Source organism: Gopherus evgoodei, chromosome 11 (genome assembly GCF_007399415.2).
Source record: "Gopherus evgoodei ecotype Sinaloan lineage chromosome 11, rGopEvg1_v1.p, whole genome shotgun sequence".
NCBI classification, from domain to species: domain Eukaryota; kingdom Metazoa; phylum Chordata; order Testudines; family Testudinidae; genus Gopherus; species Gopherus evgoodei.
In genome coordinates, this window is record NC_044332.1 from 42,346,150 (window position 1) to 42,372,981 (window position 26,832).

Genomic DNA, 26,832 nt, shown 5'->3' on the forward strand with positions numbered 1-26,832 from the left:
CTTTAGCAGATTGGGACAAGGCGTCTAGGGGGAATGGAACTGGAGGCTAGTAGCAGGAGAGGGAAACTGGGAGTTGAAATGGGACTGGCTGGACAAAGAGACTGGTATTGGGAGCTGAAGTTGTAGAAGTGCTGAGGGCTTGCAACTGAAGTCAATGTGAGCTGTCCTGTGAACATATGAAGTGTCATACAATGCTAAATACTCTAAAATTTTTTGTCTTGGATGTCACAAATTGGACTAAGATACTATAGTGATAAGTGCCCTAGGAAAGCCAATGAGGAAATTAATAATTTTATCTTTTGAGCAGGATTTGAATAGTGTGCAGTAAATAAAGCCTGGGGCCACACATTGAACAATGAGAAAAAAACAAAAATAGCTTACCACAAACTGAGCATTATTGTTTCTGTGCACTAAAGTATGGAAAAATAGCCTGTGATCATGTAATTCAAGATTCTATCATAATGCATATGCATAAGGGGGCTGAATTAAGGTTGCAGATGCAGCCATAATTCTGGCATTTCCTAACTTTGAGTGGTGGGTTTTTGCAAACTTAATAAGTTTGGCTTTTTAAACATTTTGCGTGTGTATGTGTATAATATATTAAATAAAGCAAGACTGACAATCACATCAGTTACTGCAAGTAGGAGGAAGTAAGCATAAATATAAACTGGAATAGTAAATGTAATATTTAATTTTACAGTACATGTCTCCTCTATTCCAGTGAATGCAGTGATTCTGAAAAATTCCAAGTACTGCAGCCTGAAGTAGTCTCTTTATAGATCATTTATAACACTGATAGCAACACTTCTAGTTTCTTCATCTGTATTCTGCAGGGATCACCTCTATAGTAAGACAATAGATCATTTCTTGGTTTCTCTGTTAAGACTGCCAATAAAGGTACAAATAATGGTGTTAGGTTTTGTAATATGGTCAGCTATGTATTTGGAACTGGACTAAAACCAGCAACTCATGTCATGTAGGCATTGAAGAATTGTCAGATAGTATTGATATACTGGCTGGTCTGGAATCAGAGCTGTGCTCTAAAGATATAACGCACATTGGCTTGCAGGGTTAGTAAAGAGTAAAGCTACGATTCTGTCGCAGAGGTCAGATTCCATTACTTTCTGAGACCTCTCTGCAGGGCTGGTGGAACCATTTAGGCAAACTAGGCGGCTGCCTGAGGCGCCTAAAAGTCCCCTCAGGCAAGGAGGTGGAGTAGAGGTGAGCTGAAAGGGGGGCATGCGGGGAGGGCTGCCCGCAGTAATGGGGGAGGCGCACAGGGGAACAGCTCCCCGTCCCAGCTCACCTCCACTCTGCCTACTCTGCTGAGCACACAGCCCAGCTCCAAGTCTCCTCCAATTGGCACCGCACGCCTGGGCAGGGAGGAGAATTAGAGCGGCACCAGCGTGCTCAGTGTAGGAGGCAGAGCCGAGGTGAGCTGGATGGGGGAAAACCCTGGCAGGGTTAGCTTCCATGGGGGTAGTCTCCCCAGGCAGGGTTAGCTGCCGTGGTGGGGGCGGGGGAGGTCTCCCCAGGCAGGGTTAGCTGCCACGGGGGGATGGGGGAGACTCTCCCCTAGTGGGGTTAGCTGCCGTGGGAGGACGGGGGAGTCTTCCTGGGTGGGGTTAGTTGCCGTGGGAGGACGGGGTGGAGAGGGATTAGCTGTCGTGGGGGTGGGGGTAGCTGCTGCGGGGAGGGGCTCTCTGGAGCGGGGGCTGAGTTAGCTGCTGTGGGAGGGTGGGGAGTGCAAGGTGGAAGTTTCGCCTAGGGCGCAAAACTTCCTTGCACCGGCCCTGCCTCTGTGACAACTTCCACAGTGACAGGGCTGTAGCAGCTGTCAGCCCTGGGACCAACAGAGCAGCAGGCAGTGGCCCACCCTGAAGCTGCTGGAGCAGTGACCCCCAGGCTGCTGGAGCAGCTGCCACTAGAGCACCGGCTCCAGGGCTGAAGCAGTGACCAGGGTTGGGTCATTCCCCCTGGGGCTGGAGCATCAGCAGTCAGCCCCTGGTGCAGTAGCAGGGCTGAAGCACTCTGACTGTTCCCCCCTCCCTCCCCAATGTATTTTTAGTAAAAATCACAGACATGTTGTGGGCTTCTGTGAATTTTTGATTATTGCCCGTGACCTGTCTCCGACTTTTACTAAAAATACTCATGACAGAATCTTAATCTTAGTAATGAGCTCTCTAGTTCTGTTAGAATATTTAGGAGTAAGTGTTTAATGAAAGTCCTCGCTGATTACATGTAGGAAATGCAATATATTCCATAAGGGTGAATTGTTACTTCATATATGCTGTAAATTTTGTTGATATTCTGGACTTACTGTTGCAGATATTTATATAAAACCCCAGATATGCAGTGATTGGCAGCGTGTATATGAGTGGAGAGCATAACCTAGAAGTTTCAATCCTGTTAAAATCAGTGGCAGTGCTTCCAGTGACTACAGCAGGAACATGTACAACTGTAAGTGTTAACTTGAACCTGTGTGATTGTTAAATATCATATCAAGACAGCTCTTTAGTTTTGCAAAGTTGCTATTATCAATTCTCTCTACTGGCAGTAAAAACAAAATAATTTTATTACAAACAAACTTTGTAGTATAGAATTTGATTCATAAAAAATACATCATATACTATTATGCTTGCACATAAACGTGACAATGCACATGGACAGTGACTTAAAACAGGAATGCAGAATGCCTTGTTATTGTCAGGCCTATGCTGCAGTTGTTCTGAACGTAAGTTAAATGAGTTTTAAAAAAGTTGAGGTTAGAATATTAAAATGCATTTAAAAATCAAACACTGCTTTCAGAAAAAACAATACTTTAAAAATAAAAACTACTTTAGGACTGAATTGATCTATTTTAGCAATACCAGTTACTGTTATAATCCATCACATATGTTTGTAGGCATTATTAAACAGATTCATCTTGTATCTTACTAGCCAATGGAAACTAAAGAAAGTTTTTACATCAGAAGTACTATGTTTTTGAATAGTTACAAGTATAATATTTTGCATGTATACAGTGACTTTCATAGTGATCTTAAAGTACTTTGTAAACATAAATTACTTATGCCTCAGACCCTCCCCATAAGGGAGCAACACTACAGTCTTTCATTTTACAAATGGGTGGATTGAAACAGAGGACATATGTGACATTCCCAAGATCATGAAACTATTAATTGGTAGAGCTAGGAAAATAACCCAAGAATCCTCTATGCCACTTCCTCTTAATATATTGAGCTTCTCCTTGAAGCTCTAATATTGGTAGATAGCAAGTTGACAGACATAGTGATAACCCTTGAGTAGTATTTGCTTTCAGATTGTAAGTTGATGTACAGTGATCTATTTAAGTATGATATCAAAATACTTGACAAGTGTAAAAACAGCACTTGTGTAAAACTTTCAGTTTTTACTTAAAAAAAGAAGTTGTCTTTCTTGCAGAATTCAAATCAAACTTTAGTCTTCTGTAACAGAGGGGAAGAAAGTACATAATTATACTTTTTAGAGACTTGTATACAAAAAATAAAATGTTACTTAAACCAAACCATATGTACAATTTAAATTTGCCTACTCTTATAATGTTATTTGTTTAACAGTAGCATTTAGGGACCCCAATCAAGGATCTGCCTTTCATTGTGCTACGTGCTTGTAAGGAGGCGCCCTAGCTCCCCGCCGCGCCTGAGAGGGACGAGCCAGAGCAGATACCTCAGTGGGCGGAGTCAGCACGGCCTGTCCCCGCCCCCCGGAAGTCAAGGAGCGGGACGGGAAGTATAAAAGCCCGGCCCCAGCGCTCAGTTGGGCGCAGGCTGCTGGAGAGGACAGACGCTGGTGCCCGGGCTCCCGCCGGGCCGGACTTGCCCCGCGCCCATTACCCGGAGGAGCGCTGCCCAGACCTGCCCCGCGCCCATTACCCGGAGGAGCGCTGCCCGGACCTGCCCCGCGCCCATTACCCGGAGGAGCGCTGCCCGGACCTGCCCCGCGCCCATTACCCGGAGGAGCGCTGCCCGGACCTGCCCCGCGCCCACTACCCAGAGGAACGCTGGCCGGACCTGCCCCGCGCCCACTACCCAGAGGAGCGCTGGCTGGACTTGCCTTAGACCCGGTACCCGGAGGAACGTCGGCTTGACCTACCGTGTGCCCGATACCCCGAGGAGTGGCCTGAGCTTCCCCACGACCGGTACCCGGAGGAACCCATGGTCTGGGACCCACCAGACGATGCTGGCAAGGACCAGGTACCCAGAGAGGGGGAGGTTGGAAGTAGCCCGGGGATAGCCGACCCTGGTTTGGCTCCTGAAGAGCCCGAACCCATGTCAGTGTGTTGCGGCCAGGATCCCCACTGATCGCAGCGGGCCTTGACCGCTGCTAGGGCCCCGGGCTGGAACACAGTGGAGTGGGAGGGCCTGCGTTCCCCCTGCCACCCGTAACCGGGTGGCAGACTCCCCCTCTTCCCGCCTATTGCCACTGCTCTGCCCTGACCCAAAGGGCCAGAGCTAATTAGACTTGTGTTTGGTGCCTCGCCCGAACCAAGGGCTGGGCCCCTTTGACTTTGCCACTGCTCTGCCCTGACCCAAAGGGCCAGAGCTAATTAGACTTGTGTTTGGTGCCTCGCCCGAACCAAGGGCTGGGCCCCTTTGACTTTGCCACTGCTCTGCCCGGACCCAAAGGGCCAGAGCTAATTAGACTTATGTTTGGTGCCCCGCCCGAGCCAAGGGCCCGGGCTGATACTGTGTTTGCTCAGCCCCTGCTAGAGGCCTGAGCCTGAACTTCTACTGCCCCGCTCTGCCAAGGGCCTGGGCTAATACTGTGTTTGCTCAGCCCCTGCTAGAGGCCTGAGCCTGGACTATTACTGCCCGCCCTGTCCAAGGGCTGGGGCTTATCTACTTTGAGAGCCCCAACCCCAGCTAGAGGGCCGGGGCTCTACCTTGTTTACAGACCTTGTACCCCGCTCAACACCTGCCGAGGGGCTAAGCGTACCCGGACTGCAGTGCGTAAGGAGGCGCCCTGGCTCCCCTCCGCGCCTGAGAGGGACGAGCCCCGACACGACCGGCTTACAGTGCTGTACAGATTTGTAGTGAAAAGGTAATCCTTGCCCAGAAAGCTTACATTCTATGTACTACTGAATATGATCCTATAGAAAAAATAGTATGTTGTCATGTAATTAAAGCTTGTATTAAATTAAAGCCACAAGTGGGCAACATTAAGGTTGCACAGGCAGGCTTAATTTAGGCATTTGCTACCTTTTGAATGTTTGACTATGTTAATAACATTCTTAAACTTTTTTTTTAATGTAATATAAGATACCAGATAATTAACCATATTAGGGAATCACATGAAGTACCAGTTCTTAATGTAGAAAAAATTATACAGTCTTACCTCCAGAATGAAATACACAGGCCTTTTTACATTCATCTTCAGTGTCAAAGCGATTTGCATTTCCATCACAACCGCCATACCAAAACTGAGCACAGGCATTAGCTTGTTTATCATAGTACCATTTTATTATATACACACGACATGACCCTTGATCTAATCTCAATTTACATCGTGGATCCAGGATATTTTCTTAAAAAACAAAAGATAAAAAGAGCTCTCAGCATGTGAAAATAAATTGCATCTCAATGTTTGTGCCTTTTAAACTGTTTTATTGCTGCGAATGTGATAGAGCAATTTAAAGTTTCAGTTGAAATTTTTAAAGATTTTAGTTGAAATTTGGAAGCCTAATTAAATGTGGGCCTTTATTAGATTAGCTCTCATGTTTTTATGAGTGAAGGTACAAGCACCTTCACAAATCATAAAAATTATAATTAGAAATATTGTACTATAAAATTATTATCCATACAGACTATTTATTAAAAAATGTTTGGAAACATTCTGATAATTTTGGAAGCTAACTGTCAGCAGTCAGTCTTACCAGAAACTAAGAGGGAGGAAAGATTGGTAGGCTAGAGAACTAGGAAGTATATACAATATTCGTGCATTGGTATTGTGTGTGAGTGCTTCTGGTTCTAAACCCCTTATGTTAACTATCTACAATACATAGTCCATCTAAGTTCTGGTACAGCATCCATCACTGTGGTACTGGAGCCCTAGCATTAGAATAGTTATAAGAATCAGAAATTGTATTCAGTGTTTTTTGTAAGATGTGCACACTTCACTTCTAATGGCAAAGGTGGTAATCAAGTACTGCACATAACAGAAGAGCTGATAAGCAAAATAAATCAATGATAAAAGAATGTAGCTGCATCTGTGTGAGCTGTGGGATGGGTTAGGTGCCCTGAGTATGTGCCTAGCATCTCTGATGGGTATGTATTGGGGGTCTCTGTCCCACAGCTCATGCTGAAACATGCTGAAGCACAAATCATGGATTCACAATACACACAGCTCATGCTGCCATAGCTACATTCTATTTTTAGCACGCTAGCTCGATGAGGGCTAGTGAAAATATTTCTCATTGTACTAGGAAGCACACCCACATCTAGTGCAGACTTTCCTTCAGATTCTTTCTGACCCCGGCCTCTGTTCCTGTTCTCAACATGAGGGAAGCAGCAAGACCTGGCTGTTGGGGAAGGCAGGGCATGTTGGATGAAGATGCTGGAGAACCAATGGGACTGAGTCCACTCTAAATCCTAAAATGGTCCCTCCGCCCCATCATAGCTTTACCAGACCTAGGAAGTGAATTAGTCCTGAAGATGTAACTCTGATTTAGGATCTTTAATAAAGCTTAATGTTCAAGTAATCACAATTAAAAGTTGGGTATAATGTATAACCTGGTCTGGGTGTAAGCAACACAGAGGAAGTTGATGAAAGAGATGGTGACAGCATTTTGTCTGGCGATGATGATGGCAGTGATGATACCACTACTGCAAGTGAAGAAAAAGAATTGATTTTTGTCTGGCCTAGAAGAATTAGGATGTGAAATAGTAAGGAGCAGGATGATAGTGAAAGTACCTCTGGTGTTCACCGAGGGCAAGGATGGCTGCCCGTCTTCATCAACTGCCACAGATGATTCTTTGTTCTGAAACAAATGTTTAATTTTATTTAATTTAAAATGCTTTTAGGTTAATCATGTCCCTAAAAGTGAAGTGGGCTCCTAACGAATCCACAAGTCATTATGATTTTTGAACCTAGGACTAGATTGGATTCTTTTTGGAAACCATCAGTGCTGTTTCTTAAAGTGTTGTTAAGGTTGTTAAGTGATGAAAAATGGCACCATTTTAGTATCCAGATTAGCTCCCTATGCAAATTCAAAGTTAAATCTGTTTATTTTTCTGACAAAAATAAGTTATTTTTTACTCTGATTAGCTAAGGTTGTAGTATTATGTGAGGATGAACTGTATTCTATTCTGGATCATGCATAAGCCAGATAATTGTTATCTAAATTTTGGTGGTGAATACTGGTTTCTGGTGGTGAGCCAGAAGAATACAGTTTGACTCTCATCCCAAGACAGGTTTGTGGTTTTGGCTGTTCAAAATTCTGTAATCGGAAAAAATATAATATAGAATCATAGAGAAGAAATGCCACTTAGTTATTTTTCAGAGTATAACAGCCCTTTCAATATCAGTACAAATGTATTATGTTAAACATGATTGTAATAATCTTTGTCTCCTCATGGATATTGTTACTATTGTTAGTTAACTGCATACATGCTGCATCAGAACTCTCATTCACAACATATAGCTCTCAGAATTCCCAGTGAGGTAAAGGAGAAACTCCACTAGTTCAACCAGTAGAGGGAACTGGGTGGGGGGGTGGAATCTGATATACTGCATCCATTAGCAGACAAGGATGTACATACAAGCCAGTTGGTTATTAAAATAAATGATTCATTTTTATACCGGAACTAATGGTTGAGAAAGCTTGCTTTCTCTCACAGATGTTCCATGGCTGTCTGATGAAACTGATTGTCCATTAACATTGTTGATGCTGTGAAGTAAGTAATGTGAAGAACCGGAAGACAGTGAATGGATAGATGGTCCGCTTATGCTTGCACCATTTCCAATACGATTATATATTAAGGCACCATGCTCGTCTTCACAAAACTGGTTTACTAATTTGGACTCCAAAGCTTAAAGAAAAGAGAACAGCATTATTTATGGAAATAGAGACTCAATCAGGAAATAAGGTTATTTATATGCCCTAATAATAATTATTAATTTTCATTATTTATTATTAATTAATAATACAGACAGCCCGTCTGGAGCATTCACCATAAGTCTTCCCTCAGACCTCCGTAACTTGTACTCCAATGTACATAGCACATTGTGGCATAAAACAAGATCTGTGTCTCTAAACTCAGCCAACTGTGCTTATTCAAAAGCCTCTAAATCTCTTAAAATATCTCTTAGTCATTACCTCATAATAGGCCAATCTCGCTTGCCTTCATCCCATGAAAGAGAGTAAGAAATCAGGATTTGGCTCAGTGGGCCAGACTCTGGCTCCCAGCTCTGGATGCTTTGCATTATGCCAGTGGTGCGAATCAGCGGGACACCTGGCTTAATTGTCTATTTGGGAATTTCCATTTTGTAAGTGGAACCTGTGGCTGGCATTGAACCAATGTAGAAGCTCAGTACCTTACCTCTACCCAGTCCTTTGGCATAGCTGGTGTCACTAGACCATCTCAGGACTCTTGCAATTCCCAGCTGCCAGAATGACTCCATTTGGGCATGTGCAGCCTAGTGTAAATTAGAGCAGTCTTTGGGCTGCTCTAACTTATGCTATGGGTTGGACCATTTCTTTACCATCCTCAGAAACTGCTGCACCCCATCCCTCAAGATGCACCCAGTATAGCTCAAAATCTAGGCCAAGATCTCTGGAAGTTTCCACAGAAAGAAAAACAAGCCATTCTTTCCATTGGACAAGTTTAGCATGCTCTGGATTAATTTACAAATATTTAACACAATGAAAACAAAATGCACTCACCTGGGAGAGTATTAAAATCATCAATGAGATACATATGTTCTCTGTCAGGATCTGATGCAATCAGATTTAGTTCACGCAAGAATTCAACTTGTGTTGGATCTGAAGTATTTACAATTCCTATTGCATACATTTCAATGTTGGTTGCGTGGGCCTCTCGGACAGCGATATCCAGTTTAATAGCCTCTCTCTTATCTGCCTGTCCATCTGTTAATACTATAGCTACTTTTCGCACACCAGTTCGAGCACCAAAAAATCCTTCCTGTGTTGCTTTGCGGATAGCAGTTGCTGTATATGTACCTTCCCCCATATACAGCATTTTTCTAATTGCTTGTTTCACATCCTGTTGGGTTGTGTACCTGTTAAGTCCAAATTCTAGCCGAACCTCTAAACTGTAGAGTACAAGACCAATTCTGGTAGCATTTCTGCCTACAGTTACTCTATCTACTAAAGCAGTGACAAAGTCTTTAATTATCTCAAAATTTTCTGGTCCCACACTTTCAGAACTGTCAATCACAAACACAAGCTCCATAGGGATTTCCTTACATTTAATACCACAGCCTGTAGAGGAAGAATAAAAATCAGATCATGATTAGTTCTGAATTTATTATTATACTTACTCGTGTGTGTATATATAATAGATATTACTTCCATTATAGCTTGAGTAGAGCTTAATATATTACTATATACTAGCTATGCAATGATAAAGTTATTCTGTACTTACGGTGGAAGAGGAGAAGGTAAAAGTAAATTAATAAACAGGATCTGAAATGTAAGGTTGATTGAACACTTACCACATATCTCCTTAATTAATTTAATTATATCTTCTCTCTAAGTAAGAAAAAATAGAAAATAATAACAAATAGCACATTATTTGACAATTGTACACTCTCAGATGACCTATAATATTGTCTTTGCCAATCATTTAATTTCAGATATTTGTTCTGATCAAAAATGCCATAGTTTGTCATGCTGTGAGCTTAATTATGCCTCTGCTGAGTCTGAACTGCATCAGGGCCCCAATTCAATAAAACTCTTGCAGAAGTGTTTAAGTCCCATTGAAGTCAACTCAGGCACCTTTTGTATTGTTTCTTAAATGTGGATAATGTAGCTGGTTGCGAGACTACTAACATTTTTTTCTCAATGTAAAACTCAGTCAGGAAACATTCCAAATAATAATCCCCATGTGATTCATTAACTCATAACATCTTGCATTTAATTTGTGTCTTTACAACAAGATTTGCTTACTGTTAGGCCTTGCTCTCCCTTGAGTCCAGTACTGCCCTGCAAATAAAGACCATAATTTAGCTATTAGCAATTAATTAGTAACAACTAATGTAATTTGAACTATTATTTTGTCAGCCTTGTAATTTACATAATATTTAGATAACTCTCTCTTTTCTATAAAAATGTACAGTTAAAATATTAGGGCTCAGTCCAACACACAATATCTGCCGTCTTCTGGGCAGCACAAGTCCTATGAGACTGCAGCTGTAATTGGAGTCTAGTCAGAAGAATGATCAAAATGCTATGGAGACCAGAAGACCCCAAACTTCCAGCTGCAGGGCTGTGAGTTGCCATCTATCCAGAGAAGAGAGAACTCATGCAAATTACTTCCTGCCTGCCATGCTCTGCAAGTGCCAGTTCCCAGAACATTCTGCTTCCCTACCTGCTGCTATAGGAGTAGCTGCAAGAACTCTAGGATTGCCATAATTCCCGTTTGTGTGCACAAGTAGACAATGATAGGCTCAATACCAGGGCTAAGGGCTGAGGCTGTTTTATTTTAAAAAATGAAACAAAACACAAAACGAAGCTCCTTGCTGTGATGATTATTTGGGTCTCTCCCATCATCCATGTTCCTGAACTCTAGGATTGCCCCCACTTAATCATTTTTCTTTTATGGAGAGGGTTGATGGACAGTTAAATTTGACTTTAGAACAGAACTATATGGTTGTGTACCTTTAAGTTGATTGACTTTCACTTTTCTAAGGCAGAAGCTGCGCACCTATTGTTTTGACCTCTGGACTCTCACTGAGTAAGGGAATGTGTATTTTATAAGGAATTCTGTCTTTAAAATCCTTGCATAGTTTGACTTTTTTTTCATAAGTATTTCAGATTATTTGCAATTTAAATAGTGATGAAAAAACTTTACTCAGCCATATACTTAGGGTGTTTAAAATTTGTTTACAACGAACATTGATAAATTGTAGGAACTCACAGGTTCTCCGGACAAACCAGGATCACCCATGTCACCTTTTTCACCTTTTCTTCCTCTTTCACCTGCAGCACCGCGATCACCCTTGGAATGATGCATTAGTTAGACAATAGCTGTAAGTCACATCTTTCAATTAAACTTTTCATTTTATATCTAGCTGTCATTGTCAAAACCTTGTGCAGCTGGTGGAAAGGACTAAAAACTATTCTACCAAAGTTCTGTTCCTTTTTATTGTAAAAAGTTTTATTTGTCAAATATATTTCAAAATATATTTAAATTGTAATATTGTGAAAAGTACTTTATAAATGATTAAAGTGAAGTCCTGATCCTGTGAAGGGCTGGATGTTCCCAAATACCACTGACCTTAAAAGGAGTCACTGAGCACTTTACAATGAGGTGTTCAACACCTTGCAGGATCAAGCCTAGTGTTAGTTACAACAATACCTTTAAACTCAGATAAAGCTTTTCATTGCTTTCTTGCACTCTGACTTGTGTAAAATGTAATCAAATTAATATCCGTGGGGGAAGAAAATATTGGAGTTGAAATGCTGGCTTTCTACAGTGACTTTCTCATTGGCTCACTTTTTAAGAAGTGTGTATGATGATGAAAAGAAGACATACTATATCAGACAGAGTAGAAGCTCTAAGGAGCAGGCTCCACTGAGCTAGATGGCAAATGGAACAATCTGCTGCCACATTAGTAAAAACTTAATTTAAAAAGTTCTGCATACCACTGCACCTAATCAGACTATAGTATGGCAAGATAAAATTTGACATCTGTTTACTGATTTCCTCATCTCTAACTATAGTCTCTATTACATAATTGCCCTACAAATTCTCATCCCTTAGTCTCTCTCCACAGAATATAAGTAACTCCACTCAGAATTGATTCCAGTATGTTGACTTCAAGGGATGAACTGTGCACCAGACATTATCTTTCATTTATATACTGTACCTTTGGGCCAAGTAGTCCTTCCCCAGGAGACCCCCGAGGTCCTGGCATTCCTTGAATTCCTTGCTCACCCTAATGATGTTTCAGTTAGAAATGTTAACACTTGATGACCATTCATCATGTATTAATGTTAAATATTAACAGCAAAATTGTTTCAAGATATATTTTAATGAATATACTGATTGATATCACAGATCATGTAGATTCCTTAATGCAGATATATTTTGGCATATGCTTTCCTTGCTTCCCATCAAGAATATTTTTGAGCTTCCTCAAAAGGGAAGGGCCAGCTTGTGAATCCCTTATTCGCCCTGCTGAGCACCTATTTGTGTAAGTAGACAAAGTGAATGGGACTTCTCACAGGAACAAGTTTTCACCAGCATGAATAAGGGCTGCACAGCCCTTCTCACAAATGACTCCTTAATATTTAAAAAAAAATTGGTTTTTTCTGTTTCTCTTCTCATCTTCTCTTGGTTTCTCCCCCTCATTCCTCTCTTTCATCCCTTGGGTCTGAATCATCACTTTCCACTTACGCATCCTTCCATAGTGTAAAAGTACCAATTATAGGAGAAGAGGATCATGACATCTAGACTCAGTGTTGCGCCTTCGCCTTCCCAACTGACAGTTAATAGAACTATTCCAAGCTTGGCACAAGTGTGCAACACACAGATTGACGGAAAAGGAACAGGGAAAGGTGGCCTTGTTTTTTGGTGCCCACTTGCAAAGCTAACTATATTTGAGACTATTTGAGACTCTGTCCTGAAGGCTCCTGGGCTACCTGTCCTTGGCCTTGCTTTTAATCTAGCAGTGAGGAAAAGGATAGTCACTGCTGATGCTCATGTTACTCTTTTCAGTCTCCACCTTCAGCCCCTTAGCCAACCAGAGTATTTAAAAACAAACAAACAAACAAAAAAACCAACAGGAAACAAAAAACAGGCAATCTGTTTCTCAATTCCTTTATATTGTGATGGTCAGGTTCTCCCCTGAGCTATGTATGAGTACTGAAGTCAATGAGTCTTTATACCTTAGATCCCTGAATACCTTCGCCTGGAGGTCCCAGGGGGCCTGGGGACCCTTGCCGTCCTACATTTCCCTAAATGGAGAAAAACCCACACATGTTAAATACAGTAATAAAACACACATGACAAATTCTTATACCCATCACACAATTTCATGTTACTCCTCAATAATGTGTGATGCCCTCCTAGGACGGGTGGGCAAACTACAGCTTGGAGGCCACATTCAGCCTTTCAGTCATTTTAATCTGGTCCTCGAGCACCAGCCGGGAAGCGGGGTCAGGGGCTTGCCCCACTCTGCGCATGCTGTGACTCCATGCAGCTCCTGGAAGCAGCGGCATGTCCCCACTCCAGCTCAGGGCAGCCAGGCGGCTTCACATGCTGCACCTGCTTCAAGTGCTTCCTCCACAGCTCCCATTGGCAGGGAACCACGACCAATGGGAGCTACAGGGGTGGTGCTTGTGGATGGGGCAGCGTGCAGAGCCACCTGGCCATGCCTCTGCGTAGGATTCAGAGTGGGGACATACCACTGCTTCTGGGAGCTGCTTGAGGTAAGCGCCATCTGGAGTCTGCACCCCTGACTCCTCCTGTGCCCCAACCCCCTGCCCTAGCCCTGATCCCCCTCATGCCCTCTGAACCCCTCAATCCCAGCCCGGAGCACCCTCCTGCACCCCAACCCCTCATCCCCAGCCCCATCTCAGAGCCCAGACTCCCAGCCAGAGCCTATACCCCTCTAACCCCCTGCCCCAGTCCAGAGCCTCCTCCTGCACCCTGAACTCCTAATTTCTGATCCCTTTCCAGAGCCTGCACCCCCAGCCAGTGCCCCAATCCCCTCCCACACCCCAACCTCCAATTTTGTGAGCATTCATGGCCCATCACACAATTTCCATACTCAGATGTGGCCATCGGGCCAAAAATTTGCACACCCCTGTCCTAGAAGTACCATGGCCACGATTCATCAGAGAGACAATAAGGAGATATTTGTTTTTCAGATTTTATCAGATAACTAATGGTTGTAATATGGTTCAGCTTTCAGTCACTAAGGACTGACTAGGCACTGATAGTGAATCACTCCCACCTTTAGAGGTGAACCCTCCAGTGAAAGGATATGGCACGTTGGTGGAGCAGTGGGGAGAAGACTCCCCTGTGGATAAAGAACTAGAATTTCCAATATAGCACCTTTCACCAGCACTAAATTCATTTTAAAACACCTCAAGACACATGCACTAATTATATGGCAAAACAAATAAATGATACTTTGTTGCCTATTTATAAATGTTTCATTTTTAATGGAATTCTAAAGAAAATTATGGATTTTCTGTGTTATTCACATGAAGATAACTGCAACCAATGCATTTTAACATTCATGAATTTTATATAAATATAGCTCTAATAATTCTCACTAGATCTGCTGGTCAAAATTTGAAAATAAATGTTATTCAATAGACTTTGAAACACAAAATGTGCTTGTTACTCCTGTGATGAATTGATCTCTATGTGCATAATGTTTGTTTTAATCATTTGTAAAGGTCTAACCATACAGTGGATCCCACTTACAGGCCCAATCCTGTACCCAGTCTATAGGCTGTGACTGTTCTGTGGTTACTACTGCAGCTTCTGGGCCACATTGTCTTCTGCGACAGACATACTCATCCCTATAACTATGTATCATTTGATCAGTGTTGTCACAGATCCATTGGTCAAGACCCTGTCTGCCATGCTAATGTGGACTGAATCTCTGGGAGCATTACTCTGTAACGTGCAGGCAATACAAAACCAGTTTGCAGGGTTGTTGCATTCTACCCTATTGTAAGCAATTCTGTTACATTCAAGGGTTTAGTGGCTGGGGATTGTAGGGAGGCAGGATCCTCCCCATAGTAAGTTTGGAAAAAGTGACACTTCTTGGACAGATCTCAATCACTAAATTAACAAATTTCTTTTTTTCTGTGCATAGTAAGAGACAAAATAGCACTTGGCTTGGGTGAGTCAATTAACTACTTTATCTCTGTTTTCCCATCTGCAAAATGGGGATACTGACTTCCCCTTCTATCTTATTCATTGGACCAGTTTTTTCTAGAGTATCAAGAAGACAGAAAATACTGCAGTGTGTGTGTATGTACAAATATATATCATATTTGTATATTAAACATTTTTTTAAAGAAAATTGTTGATGAAGTGAGACAAAACTGTTTAATTGACTTACTTTTGGTCCTGGAAGGCCTTCTCCTGGTGGACCTGGGAGACCAACTGGTCCTCTAACACCTGGGTCACCCTGAAAATTGATACTTGTAAAAACCACCTACTGAATTCAGGCATGGCTTCATGGGTTTACGGGTTCAATTGCATGCACAGAAGTCATGAAACCAAGGGTGCAAAAACACTGACTGTTTTATATACTCCATTAATAGGTATTTATATAGAAACATCATGAAAGAGTATCATTTTGACTGGACCCTAGGCAAACATATACTTTTTCCGCCAGTGCCGGGGGAGACGTGGGGGTGGGGAGCCTAGGGGGTTTGGAGAGTGAACCCACCCTGCACTCATCTCACAGCGATGTTTTCTGTCCTGCAGGATTGGGCCTGGCTGCCTACTGTCATCATTGCGATGTGGTGCCACTCAGGTTTGGTAGTTGCCCAAGCGACCCTTTGTGCCAGATCACAATGCCCAGAGTGGGGAGTTGGGCCCATCCTGAGAGGCAGAAGACACTAGCCTATGCTTTTGGGCTCTGCACCAAATGTATAGTACAGTTTAGTATAGTGCACCCATTGAATTGGGAAGCTACATCTGTTCCTGAGTGACTACCAGAGTTTCACTTGTTTTTATTATTTTTATTGTCTGCAGTGCTCAACGGGAGACAAAAGGAAATAGGCGAATTAGTTAAACACCAAAGCACATGTCTGAACAAGTCTAATTAAAGAGCAAGGCAGGGTGGGTCAAAGAAAATGTATTAAACTAGCAATGAGCACTGGCATGTTGTCTATTTTGATTGAAGAACAAGAAACTAGCTCCTCTTAGCTGGTGCAGATGGCATTTGCCATAACATTACTATAATTTCAGTACTCTTATTATATAGTGACATGGGGTTTGAGCCAGCTGCCACTGAGTCAATGGGGAGTCACTCCTTTGACTCTAAAGGGAATTGAATTGGACTGCATGTTATTTAGTTACTGTCTGGTGTTACTCTTTACCCCTCGGGTGCTTAGGACAGCCAGGATTCTGGTCACGTTAGGAGGGAGTCAAGATACATAATGTCAAGATACATAAAATGTGATAAAATTGTAGAAATCCCATCAAAGTCCTTGTATAATTCAAATTAGCTTGCCCACTCCTTTTTATTTATATTAACAACTGTCAGTATATCTAGGTGACCATCATAGGAAAGGGAAGTGATATCCCATTATACTCACTAGTCATTAGAAAGACCTATACAGGCAAAAAGTTGATTTTTAATCACCTAATTGGCTTCAAATTCTGACAGGAATAACTGAGTTCTGAAGCAAAGTTTGTCTGAGAGAATGAAACACAGCACATAATAAACTATACTGGGTGCACCATTAAAGAGCAATTACATTTCTGGTGATATTGCACCATATCTAAAGCATATATAAGTGCTACACATATTTGTTAATTATAGATCTGATCAGGCTCCTATTGGAATCAATGGGAGTTTTGCCATTGATTTCAACTGGAACAGAATCTGGGCTCTCCTAAATTTTGTAGATTCCTTTGAGCTACTTCCATTTTTGTACATAGTCCATAGCCGTTCATTACCCTTCAATAGTGTGACCATGGAATATTCATTAATAGTTACTAGTATCTCTCAGGGAAATCGCATGACATTTTTATTAGGCAAATTATTATTTCTATTCTAAACAGGTTGTAAGTGTCCTCTTAAGAGAAAACAAAAAGTCATTAGATCATGACTGCGTTGAATATTGAGTGTGTTTGGTCTCTGATATATATCTGATAACCAATATATTTTTGAAAAAATATATATGCAATAATATATGAAAAAAGCACATCTTCTCTCCATGCGCTAGAAGTCTCTGTAAGGGATATTTTAGATACTAATGAATAAACAAAATCTGGATTAAACAGACCTGACTGTACTTTGAATACAATCCATCTGAAGGAAATAATATCTATGTAAATGAGAATTTGCTGTATACTTGAGTTTAATAGCCTGTACCTTAGGTCCTGGTAATCCAAATCCTTCGGGGCCTTGTTCACCAGGAGCTCCTGGAAGACCTGGAAGTCCCTAAAATGGAAGGCACACACAGACAGACTATTAATCTAATCTGAGGCTACATCAACTGGATATACAAAATACTGGCAAACTAATATGTCTCATAACTAGAAATGATGGGTTGTGTTTTCATGGGACACTTTTTCTTTGTAAATAACACATTCAATTCTACCTTCAGGAAAGCATGCACTGAAATCCATGGGAACTGTATGCATGCTTGGAGATACAGGATTCTCTGATACCATGAGCCAGATGCAAGGAATCCCAGCATCAGATTTCACACATGCATCATAAAACATGACAATTTGTATTTAGACATTTACTAACTTCACTTGATAACATTTTGACACTTATCAACTTCTTCAATTCTGAAATATTAAAGAATTTAATGTAGATCAGTGCTGATTCATCATCATTAGACACTTTGGGCTCTATTCACAATAAATGTTCACTACGCTCTGGAATATTGGCACATCAGTCATGTAACTGACAGTTCCTGCCGTGTGTGTTGCTGCACATTACAGGTATGCAAGCGGTTAAGGGTCAGACTGTGCCTGGCTCATGAATAAGCAAAGGAGGGTGTGGATACAAGGAGCCTCTTCTCTTTGAATCCTCTTCACAGGGGCTGGGGAGGATCTGTCAGCCCTAGCTGGAGAAAGGGGACTAAGAGGGGTGAGAAGGAGGACGGGTCATTTCGTTGTCTCCTTTCCACCACACAGGTCAGCAAAAATGGCCAACAGCAGACAAACGTGCACACTACTTGCTCCTTGAAGATGGTGTGGTGCCTATTTCTTCTAGAAGTTCCCTGAGGCATGATGCCTCCCAGAGCTCCCAGTGGTGTACTGCAGCAGTGCAAGCACTAATTTTCAGAACTGTGCCCTAATGCCACAGTTAGCTCTAAAAAGTTTCCCTGACTGACTGACTAAATGTTCTATCAGCTACGTCAAAGGGAAGAACCAGCCCTGCATGAGGATATTAAGGATACTGCCTGAAACATCAGTGATGGCATTAGAAATTTCCCACTTGTAATCTCTTGAAGATTGTAATCAAAATGAATCAGAGGCTTTGCTCCTTGGAAGAGTTAGAATCTCATGCTTCCCAAACACTATGATGAGCCTCTATGGCAGATGAGCATCGGAGACCCATACACTTCCTGCAGCCCAACATCCATGGAGGCTAATTTTCTCTGGTCATGTTTATCTATTCATAACTGGCATGTTTGTCTACTTGTCAAAAATTGTCTACTTACAGGTGGTCCTGGATAACCATCTCCCTTTGGCCCAAATGGTCCAGGTGGTCCTGGTTGACCACGGTCACCCTGATAATAGCAGAAAAATAATTCAAGTGCATGCCCGTACAGTAGCTGTCAGGTAGGTTTACATAAAAATAAAATTCCTCTGCAGGATTTGGCAGAAATACTGTAAATGGCTTTATTTTGTTTGTATATTTCAGTTTATCAATGGCTGATGATTTAATAGTGGGCTAAAGGGGACTGAAAGGCTCTGAGGATTTACCGGGCCTTTCATTTCTAAGATGCCAGTTCAAATCTTGTCCAAAGATTCTGTAATTACCATATATTGTTACAATTTGGTGGCCTATGTATAATGAGTTGATGGCCTCAGTCCAATTCCCAATGCTCACATCTCAAATACCACCACTCCAACCCTGTAGGAGTTGAGGGCATTCAGCAACTTCCATGATTGGGCTCAGAACTGGCACCTTGTTGACCGTGTCAGCAGAGAGGCACAGAGACTGAATTACCCTCTAACAGCATAGGGTAGTACCTGCAGCTGAGGCTGCCAAACTGCAGCAGAGCAGTGGGAGGAAGTTAGCACTGCCACTGCATATGTTGTACCTGTTCTGTGGATAAAATGGAGGATTTAAAGGGAAACCATCAACTTGAAATCCAGTGAGTTTAGAAAAATGTTTTAAAAGTATTTTCAGGCATTACTTCTGCCCCTGAGTTCCCTGTTAGTGTGGTTTCAAAATCTCATTTTCTTATATTTTAAAATGTTTTTCACTCTCCTGTTACTGTGTGAAGGACTAACACAGACAATAGATGTCTCTGACTGACTGTACTCAAGTGACTGTCACAGGCACAAAGTAAACAAAAACTGAAAAAACAGGAATAAGAATAACACCCAACTTCATGGGTCCTTGACATCAAATGTAAACAGTATCACTGCTCAGGTTTCTGGATATCTAGCCAAAATAGCACCTGAATGAAGAGCAGCTGACTAAAGATGAAGCTGCGCAAGACTGAGGGGATGTGCGAAGAGGGAATGTGTGTAATAATTTGCCTCTCCTATATCATCTCACACTTTCAAGGGCATCTGCTCTGTGGTCCTTTTGGTAACTATTGGACTCTGACCTAGCCATGCCGGTGATCCTATTGCAACTCATACTTAGGAATGAAGTCACCTCCTGAAAAAACTGCAACAGGGAGAAAATGCATCAGCCTATGTGCATAGCACGTAAGTTTTTGTCATCACCCAGATGCTATGCTGTCTGCACTTGTTTCCCAATGAACACAGAAAGCTCAAGCTCTCCATGCAATTGACTCTAGCTAGCTGAGAGGTTGGCTCTCCCTCTGTGGTCATGGCCTTTCACAACGGCTATGGAACAATTAAATTGTCCATAAACATTCAGAGGGTTGTAAGTGCCAAAGATAAAACTTTCACGGCAGGTCCTAGATTATGGAATTTACACTCTCTCTTGCGAAGAACGGGGACAGACTTAATCATTTTCAGAACTCATAACAAAACTGGTTTTTAAACTTAGCTCCCCCTTGATTAGTTACATTAATTAACACAACACAGCCACCCATGCATACATGCAGAAAAACAAACATACATACACACCCACACACAAAAAATATCCTTGAAACTACTTAAGCTATTTCTCATACTGGCTGTAAAGAAAAAAATGGCAGACTGTCTTATTTTAAACTATTTTAAAATATTTGGTAGTTTCTCAAAGTACAGTAATGGGGACCATATAGAGAGATAGAAACAAATTAATATAAGAGTTAAACTTATTTTGTTTGACTTTCTCTTTTTTTTAACTAACATTTAATTAAATATATTCAGGCAGCCTAACCCAAATATCTTGAATAAGTTCCGTTGTGGCTTGGAGGAATATAAACATTCAATAACTGAGATTTTGGTTTCAAGTTTTCAAATGGTTATTTACAAAATGATGAGTAAAAATGGGTTTAAATATCTTTTTCTGGCCTTTCTTGAGGGATTCTGCAAATCTACTGCAGTCATCCATACTGACAGTTATAGGGCATTTGTTGTCCTATGTTACTGGCTCTTCTAATTACACGGTAAGGCCAATCTTGGGTTATCTTATATTTTTACTTTAGTCTACCAGTTTGGCGGTTACCTTTGGGCCAGGAATCCCAACTCCTGGTTCTCCAACTGGACCAGCAGGACCAGGTAACCCCATGTCACCCTATAATTAAGAAAATATATATCCTGGTTTAATTAGCTCACCATACTCTTCAATGCATGCTTAATATATTTCATAAGTTGATGATCATAAACATTAGGCAGCCTGGCGTGCAGATGTTACCTTTGGTCCTGGAATAGCTCGACCAGGAAGGCCTGGCATTCCAAGACGTCCTGGCCCACCAGGTTCACCCTGCAGCAAATGAAAAAAGTAGAATGGATTTTTACGAGAGGTGTGCCCAAGCAGTTTCTGGGTAGCAACATTTCTTGAAGGAAGTTTTCATGTTCTATTAAACAACTGCAAGAGATCCTGGACAAGTTCTAACTAGTGCGATTATACTGGTTACCAGAATAATACTGATTCCTCAACGGAAAATAGGATTCTTCTTTTTTCTAGTTCATTGTACAATATTTAAGGTTAGAAGATCCTTATACTAATGCACTACAGGCTCAGTCCAAAGTACATTGGAGTCAATAGGAAGACTAAACTGAACACTAAGAAATTCAGCCACTTTTCTTGTCTTAAAATACAAGATTTCCATCTCAAAATACATGTGACTTATATTTCTTAAATGTTCTTTTCTCTATATTTTATCCCTTTTCAATTTTTCCTCCTCTTGTGTGTTTGTGAACATCAGAAGAGGTCACACAAAGCTGGAAGAAAGACATGAAATTGTTAGAGATGATAGGCTTGATTCTCCTTTCATTCTCACTGAGTGAGGTAAATCAGAAGTAACTTAAAGTCAATGAAGTTACATTAATGTGAAACCAGTGTAAATAAGAGGAAAATCAAGCCCTATCAGTTCCATATGTATCTATTGAGACTAAGACATCTCCATGACTGTATTATCCAAGCACTTCCCAAACATTTAAACACAGAAATAACAATAGTATTCCTCTTCTTTCCTAGACTGTAGAAAAAATAGTGGGATTAGTTTAAAGGGTTTTTTTAATGTTCGTTTGTGTATATGTGAGTGGGTATGTTATGTTCCCATATGTAAAGAACTTACTGAGCGAATCCTTAGTTGAAGAAATTAGTTTTGTATTAAGTACTGAGAGTATTTCCTTTTGTGGTCATTCATATCTCTTGCAGGAGAGAGCTCATAGCATTGCAATTATTTTTGGTGCATAGGACAAGACAGATCAGGGGTACCAGAAGGACTGCAGAAGTATGTGGAGGGGGAGAAGCAATCAAAATGGTCAAAATTTGGGTGGCATTGCAACCCCATGTGCCAGTTGCTATGCCACTCACTCAAATTTGGCATGGCCACCATTCCATCCTGATTAAGGCTGTGAGTCTTTCATGGAAGTCACGGATTCTGTGACTTCCCAGGACCTCCGTGACTTCCGCCGCTGCAGTAGCTAATGTGACTGACCCCAGGGTGGCCCAAGCAGCTGGGGTGGCCCTGGGGCCAGCTGCACCAGCCACTGCTTGGGCAGCCCTATGCAGCTGGTTCTGGGTGCTGCCCCAGAGCAGTGGTCTGGGAGCAGTAGCGGCGGTGCGGCCCACGGTCCACCCCCCGCCCGAAACAGCAGTGGCAGGGTCATTGGCCATCTCCCCACCCAGGAGCAGCGGCGGGACCCCAGGCCACCCCCCTCCACACACAGGAGCAGCAGTGACCACCAGAGCACCCTCCTCCCAATCCCCCAGAGCAGCGGTGTCCTCCACCAGAACCTAAGATTTAGTTAGGGGTATTTTTAGTGACTTTTTGTTTATTGCCATAACCTGTTCATGACTTTTACTAAAAAATACCCGTGACCTAATTGCAGCCTTAGTCATGATTTGGGTCAACATTGAGAGAGTGTATGACATTGCAGTCTGATGCATGAGGTCTCAAGTATCCCACTCAGATTTGTCCTGACTGCTTTTCTGTCATGCTAGCAGGGAAAAGGATCTGTCATTACACCACCCTGTTTCAGTCAGGGCCAAGGAAAGGGCTTGAGCTGTCTGCTCCTCCCCCCTCGAGTTGAGCCTGACTGAATTCAGGATCTCAAAATTTGGGGGGGGGCAATGGATTCTGTTTTCCCCCCACTTTTTAATGGGCTTTTCACCCCACCATCTCCACCACTGATGAGCTATATCTTTGACTTGAAATTTCAGTTATAAAGGTACAGTACAAAACTATGAGTACTTTAGCACCGGCAGGTCCAGCTACTCCTGTTGGTCCCGATAATCCACGTACACCTCTCTGACCTTGATCACCCTACACAAATGAAGAAACATTATTCTACATTTTATCAATATAGTTAGCAAAAAGTCATTTGAAATCTCTTGTAAAACTCAATCAGACCAGGGCCACACAGGTCTTTTTGGGCCCCAGGGCAAAATCTGAAACTGAGCTCCCCACTAGCTTCCAAAAATAACTACCACTGAAGGGAGGTGGAGGGAAGAGTTGGAGAGCAAGCCTGTCCTGCACTCACCTCACAGGTGTGGGTCCTGTCCCACAGGGCTGGGCCAGCCTCCCTGCTCGAGGTGCTATGGCCAGACATGCAGGATTGCAGCACCACTCAATTTGGCCCAGCGACCCCTCCATCATGACAGAGGGGTTGCTGGGCTAAATTTCAGTTAGTCATTGCAACCTCACACAACAGGTTGCAATGCCACTCACTCAGATTTGCATGGCTGTCCCTCTGTCATGATGGATGAGTTGCTGGGCCAAACCCGAGTGGTGCTATCACCTAATATGCTGGGTCACAACACCACTTGGTTTGAGGCCCCTCTCAAAAGTGGGGCCCAGGGCAAACTACCTGTTTTGCTCCTGCTGCCTAGAGGGCCATGAACTCAATACGGGCCTTATTCTATAGCTACTGCACATGACAAATTTCCATTAACTTCAATGGGAAGTCAATTAATTCAACTTCAATTGAAGTCAATGGGCCGAATTCTCCTCTAATTACATCTGTGTAAATCAGGCATAGGTTCTTGAATATCAACGGTTCTACACTGGTATAAAACCATTGTGAAGAGAATCTGACCCAAAAGGAATTGTTTACTTGCATCAGCAAAGTCAAGTCTAGTGAGTGGAATCAAATAATAGAGAAATCATTTACATGAAATAATTTTAATAAAAAACCTAATAAATAACTGGAGACCCATTTTTTAAAGGTAAATACACTATACATCTTTTTGTCTGTCAAGGAAAATCAACAAGCCAAAACACTTACCCTGATTATTCTATTTGTATACTTCTAGACAGAAAAATGCTAAGATCAAGTGTAGGTTGTAAAGGAATAACTATTAACACATTATTAGAACACAGTTATAACAAAAATACACATGAGATAATGGTTCAGAAAACCTAAACATTTGAAATTCTGGAAACACTGAGTTAGAGTTCCAGCCCCAGCTATAACTGTCTCTTTACCCTGTAAGATCTCACCTAAATACATTTCCTAGAGAGGAAAACTTTTGAACTCATCTTAGATACTGTAATCACCACACTTCACTTTCCCTTAGCCCATAAATTTTATTGTTATGGTGACCCTCAATCTGTGTAAAGAGGACTGGATGTGGCTTCATCCAGATTCTGTCAACACCATTTTTTCAGGTGTCTAGAGGGATTGCTAGAGAATGATCAGAGGTGTTTCATACAAACATCTATTTGCTACTCATCTCAGTAAGAATTACTCAATCTGAGTAAGGGTTCACATATCTGAGGATCTGCAGGATTGGAGCCTGTAGCAGTGTGTTGTATTGCTACTGGATTGTTAGACTGCCCAGCTCCACAATGAAAACTTGCTTTTAATTGTATTTTATCAGTTTCATTACGTTTTTTTTATTGAGATAAGATGGAAACCAACTCTGCAGTCAGCCTGTTTCACAATATCATTCCTAAAATCACATAGTGCACTTTTTCTTCACTGGATTTATTTATACTCCACCAAATGGGGAAAACTGTGACAAATCTATTCCCTGAGCATTGCTTTTGCTAACTTCAGTTTTCACAAGGAATTCTTACCTTCTCACCCTGTATTCCAGTCCCTGGAGCACCCTCGGGACCTCGAAGGCCAGGTACTCCTGGCTCCCCCTGTAATGAAAAAAACAAATCAGCACTTGAATTTAGTTGTATTTTTAATTAGTTTTATTATTAAGTTGTAAGGCTGGAGACAGAAGTCCTCTGTTTAGTCATAGAAACTATATACCCAGGTAGCAGGTCCTGCATTGCTTACTCAGAGTAAGAGATACCTCAGAAGAGTTTGTATATACATTTGTTATAAGATAAATTCTGAATTAGTTTGAATAAACTGCAGCTCAGAAGGAGCAGGAGTGGAATCCTGGCCCCTTTAAAGTCAATGACAAAACTCCCATTGACTTCAATAGGGCCTTGGGTTTTCAGCCAACCTCATTTATAAACTCTTGCAGGGATGTACAAGGTGACATGTTTCTGGCGATAAATGATGTCATGCTCAGTACATTATTTTTAAACAGGTAATGCAAACTTTATCATAATGTTTAGCCACTAGGTGGCCCCTTGCATAACATACTTAACCTGAGCTGTTAATAGCTAGAGCAACAAGTGCAGAGGTGGGCAAACTTCGGCCCGTGGGCCACATCCAGCCTGTGGGACCCTCCTGCCCGGCCCTGAGCTACTTGCCTGGGAGGCTAGCTCCCGGCCCCTCCCCTGCTGTTCCCCCTCCCCCACAGCCTCAGCTCGCTGCACTGCTGGCGCAATGCTCTGGGCGGTGGGGCTTTTGCAGAGCCGCGGCCTGACCCAGTGCTCTGTGCTGTGCAGTGGCATGGCTGCCTGTCCTGGTGCTCTAGGCAGCATGACTGTAGTGCCACCAGCCACTGGTGCTCCAGGCAGCGTGGTAAGGGGGCAAGGAGCAGAAGGGGTTGAATAGAGGGCAGGGGAGTTTGGGGTGGTGGTCAGGGGGTGAGGATGTGGATAGGGGTTGGGGCGGTCAGAGGGCAGGGAACAGGGGGGTTGAATGTGGGCAGGTGTCCTGGGGGGCAGTCAGGAAGGAGAGGGGGGTTGGATGGGACAGTCAGGGGCAGGGGTTCCGGGGGCAGTCAGGGAACAGAGAGGGATGGATGGGGCAGGGGTCCCAGGGAGACTGTCAGGGGACAGGGAACGGTGGCGGGGTTGGATGGGGCAGGAGTCCCGGGGGGCCATCATGGGGCAAGAAGCAGGGGGAGGGGTCGGATAAGGGGTGAGGGCCGGGCCATGTCTGATTGTTTGGGGCAGCACAACCTCCCCTAACTGGCCCTCCATACAATATTGGAAACCCCATGTGGCCCTGAGGCTAAAAAGCTTGCCCGCCTCTGAACTAGTGCATTAAAGTGCCTTAGGGCTGGTCCACACTATGGGGGGGAAATCGATCTTAGATACGCAACTTCAGCTACGTGAATAACGTAGCTGAAGTCGAATATCTAAGATCGGATTACTCACCCGTCCACACCGCGCGAGATCGATGTTCGCGGCTCTCCCTGTTGATTCTAGAACTCCGTTGGGGTTGATGGAGTTCCGGAATCGATATAAGCGCGCTGGGGGATCGATATATTGCGTCTAGATGAGATGCAATATATTGATCCCCGAGCAATCGATTTTAACCCGCCGATACGGCGGGTAGTCTGGACGTAGCCTTAGAGTATGTCAACACACTGAAAATGCTTCGGCGGCACTGCTGTTGCACTTCAGTGTAGACAATACCTATGGCGACCAGAGAGGTTTTCCCATTGGTGTAGGTAATCCACCTTCCCAAGAGGCAGTAGCATTATCTACACTGGAGGTTAGGTTGGCATAGCTGTGTCCCTCAGGGGCATGGACTTATTTGTCAAAGGAAATGCTGACAAAGGAAACACAATGAACTTATGACTGCCTGATGGACCTTCAGCCTGGAGCCAAGGTTCCCTTCAGTTATATATGTGCCTCTCTGAACCAGAACTTCAGGGTCTTCACACCTATCCACACGAAAACCTACAGAAGAGGCTTATCCATCCATCCACATGTCTGATGGGGGCCCCGATCTTCTTTGTTAAGAAGAAGGATGGCCCCTTGAGGCCCTGCATTGATTACTGGGCACTCAACAA

The 26,832-nt window shown here is 42.7% G+C and overlaps 1 protein-coding gene across 1 annotated transcript in view; it reads right to left on the reverse strand.

Annotated features, from left to right (window-relative positions):
* Window positions 1-2,551: 2,551 nt before the first annotated feature.
* The window catches only part of LOC115659397 (collagen alpha-1(XXVIII) chain-like), a 73,420-nt gene continuing 49,139 nt past the window's right edge, over window positions 2,552-26,832 (reverse strand). Inside the window, exons 19-36 of the mRNA XM_030579431.1 lie at window positions 24,761-24,829; window positions 22,934-23,005; window positions 20,926-20,994; window positions 20,737-20,805; window positions 18,599-18,667; window positions 17,293-17,361; window positions 15,304-15,372; window positions 13,109-13,177; window positions 12,088-12,156; window positions 11,136-11,216; window positions 10,166-10,201; window positions 9,712-9,748; window positions 8,921-9,478; window positions 7,837-8,066; window positions 6,949-7,015; window positions 6,768-6,860; window positions 5,374-5,562; window positions 2,552-3,464 (exon numbers count right to left, since the gene is read on the reverse strand). Of these exons, the coding sequence (XP_030435291.1) occupies window positions 3,457-3,464; window positions 5,374-5,562; window positions 6,768-6,860; window positions 6,949-7,015; window positions 7,837-8,066; window positions 8,921-9,478; window positions 9,712-9,748; window positions 10,166-10,201; window positions 11,136-11,216; window positions 12,088-12,156; window positions 13,109-13,177; window positions 15,304-15,372; window positions 17,293-17,361; window positions 18,599-18,667; window positions 20,737-20,805; window positions 20,926-20,994; window positions 22,934-23,005; window positions 24,761-24,829 (1,923 nt within the window). The 3' untranslated portion in view covers window positions 2,552-3,456. The remainder of the gene's footprint in view (window positions 3,465-5,373; window positions 5,563-6,767; window positions 6,861-6,948; window positions 7,016-7,836; window positions 8,067-8,920; window positions 9,479-9,711; window positions 9,749-10,165; window positions 10,202-11,135; window positions 11,217-12,087; window positions 12,157-13,108; window positions 13,178-15,303; window positions 15,373-17,292; window positions 17,362-18,598; window positions 18,668-20,736; window positions 20,806-20,925; window positions 20,995-22,933; window positions 23,006-24,760; window positions 24,830-26,832) is intronic.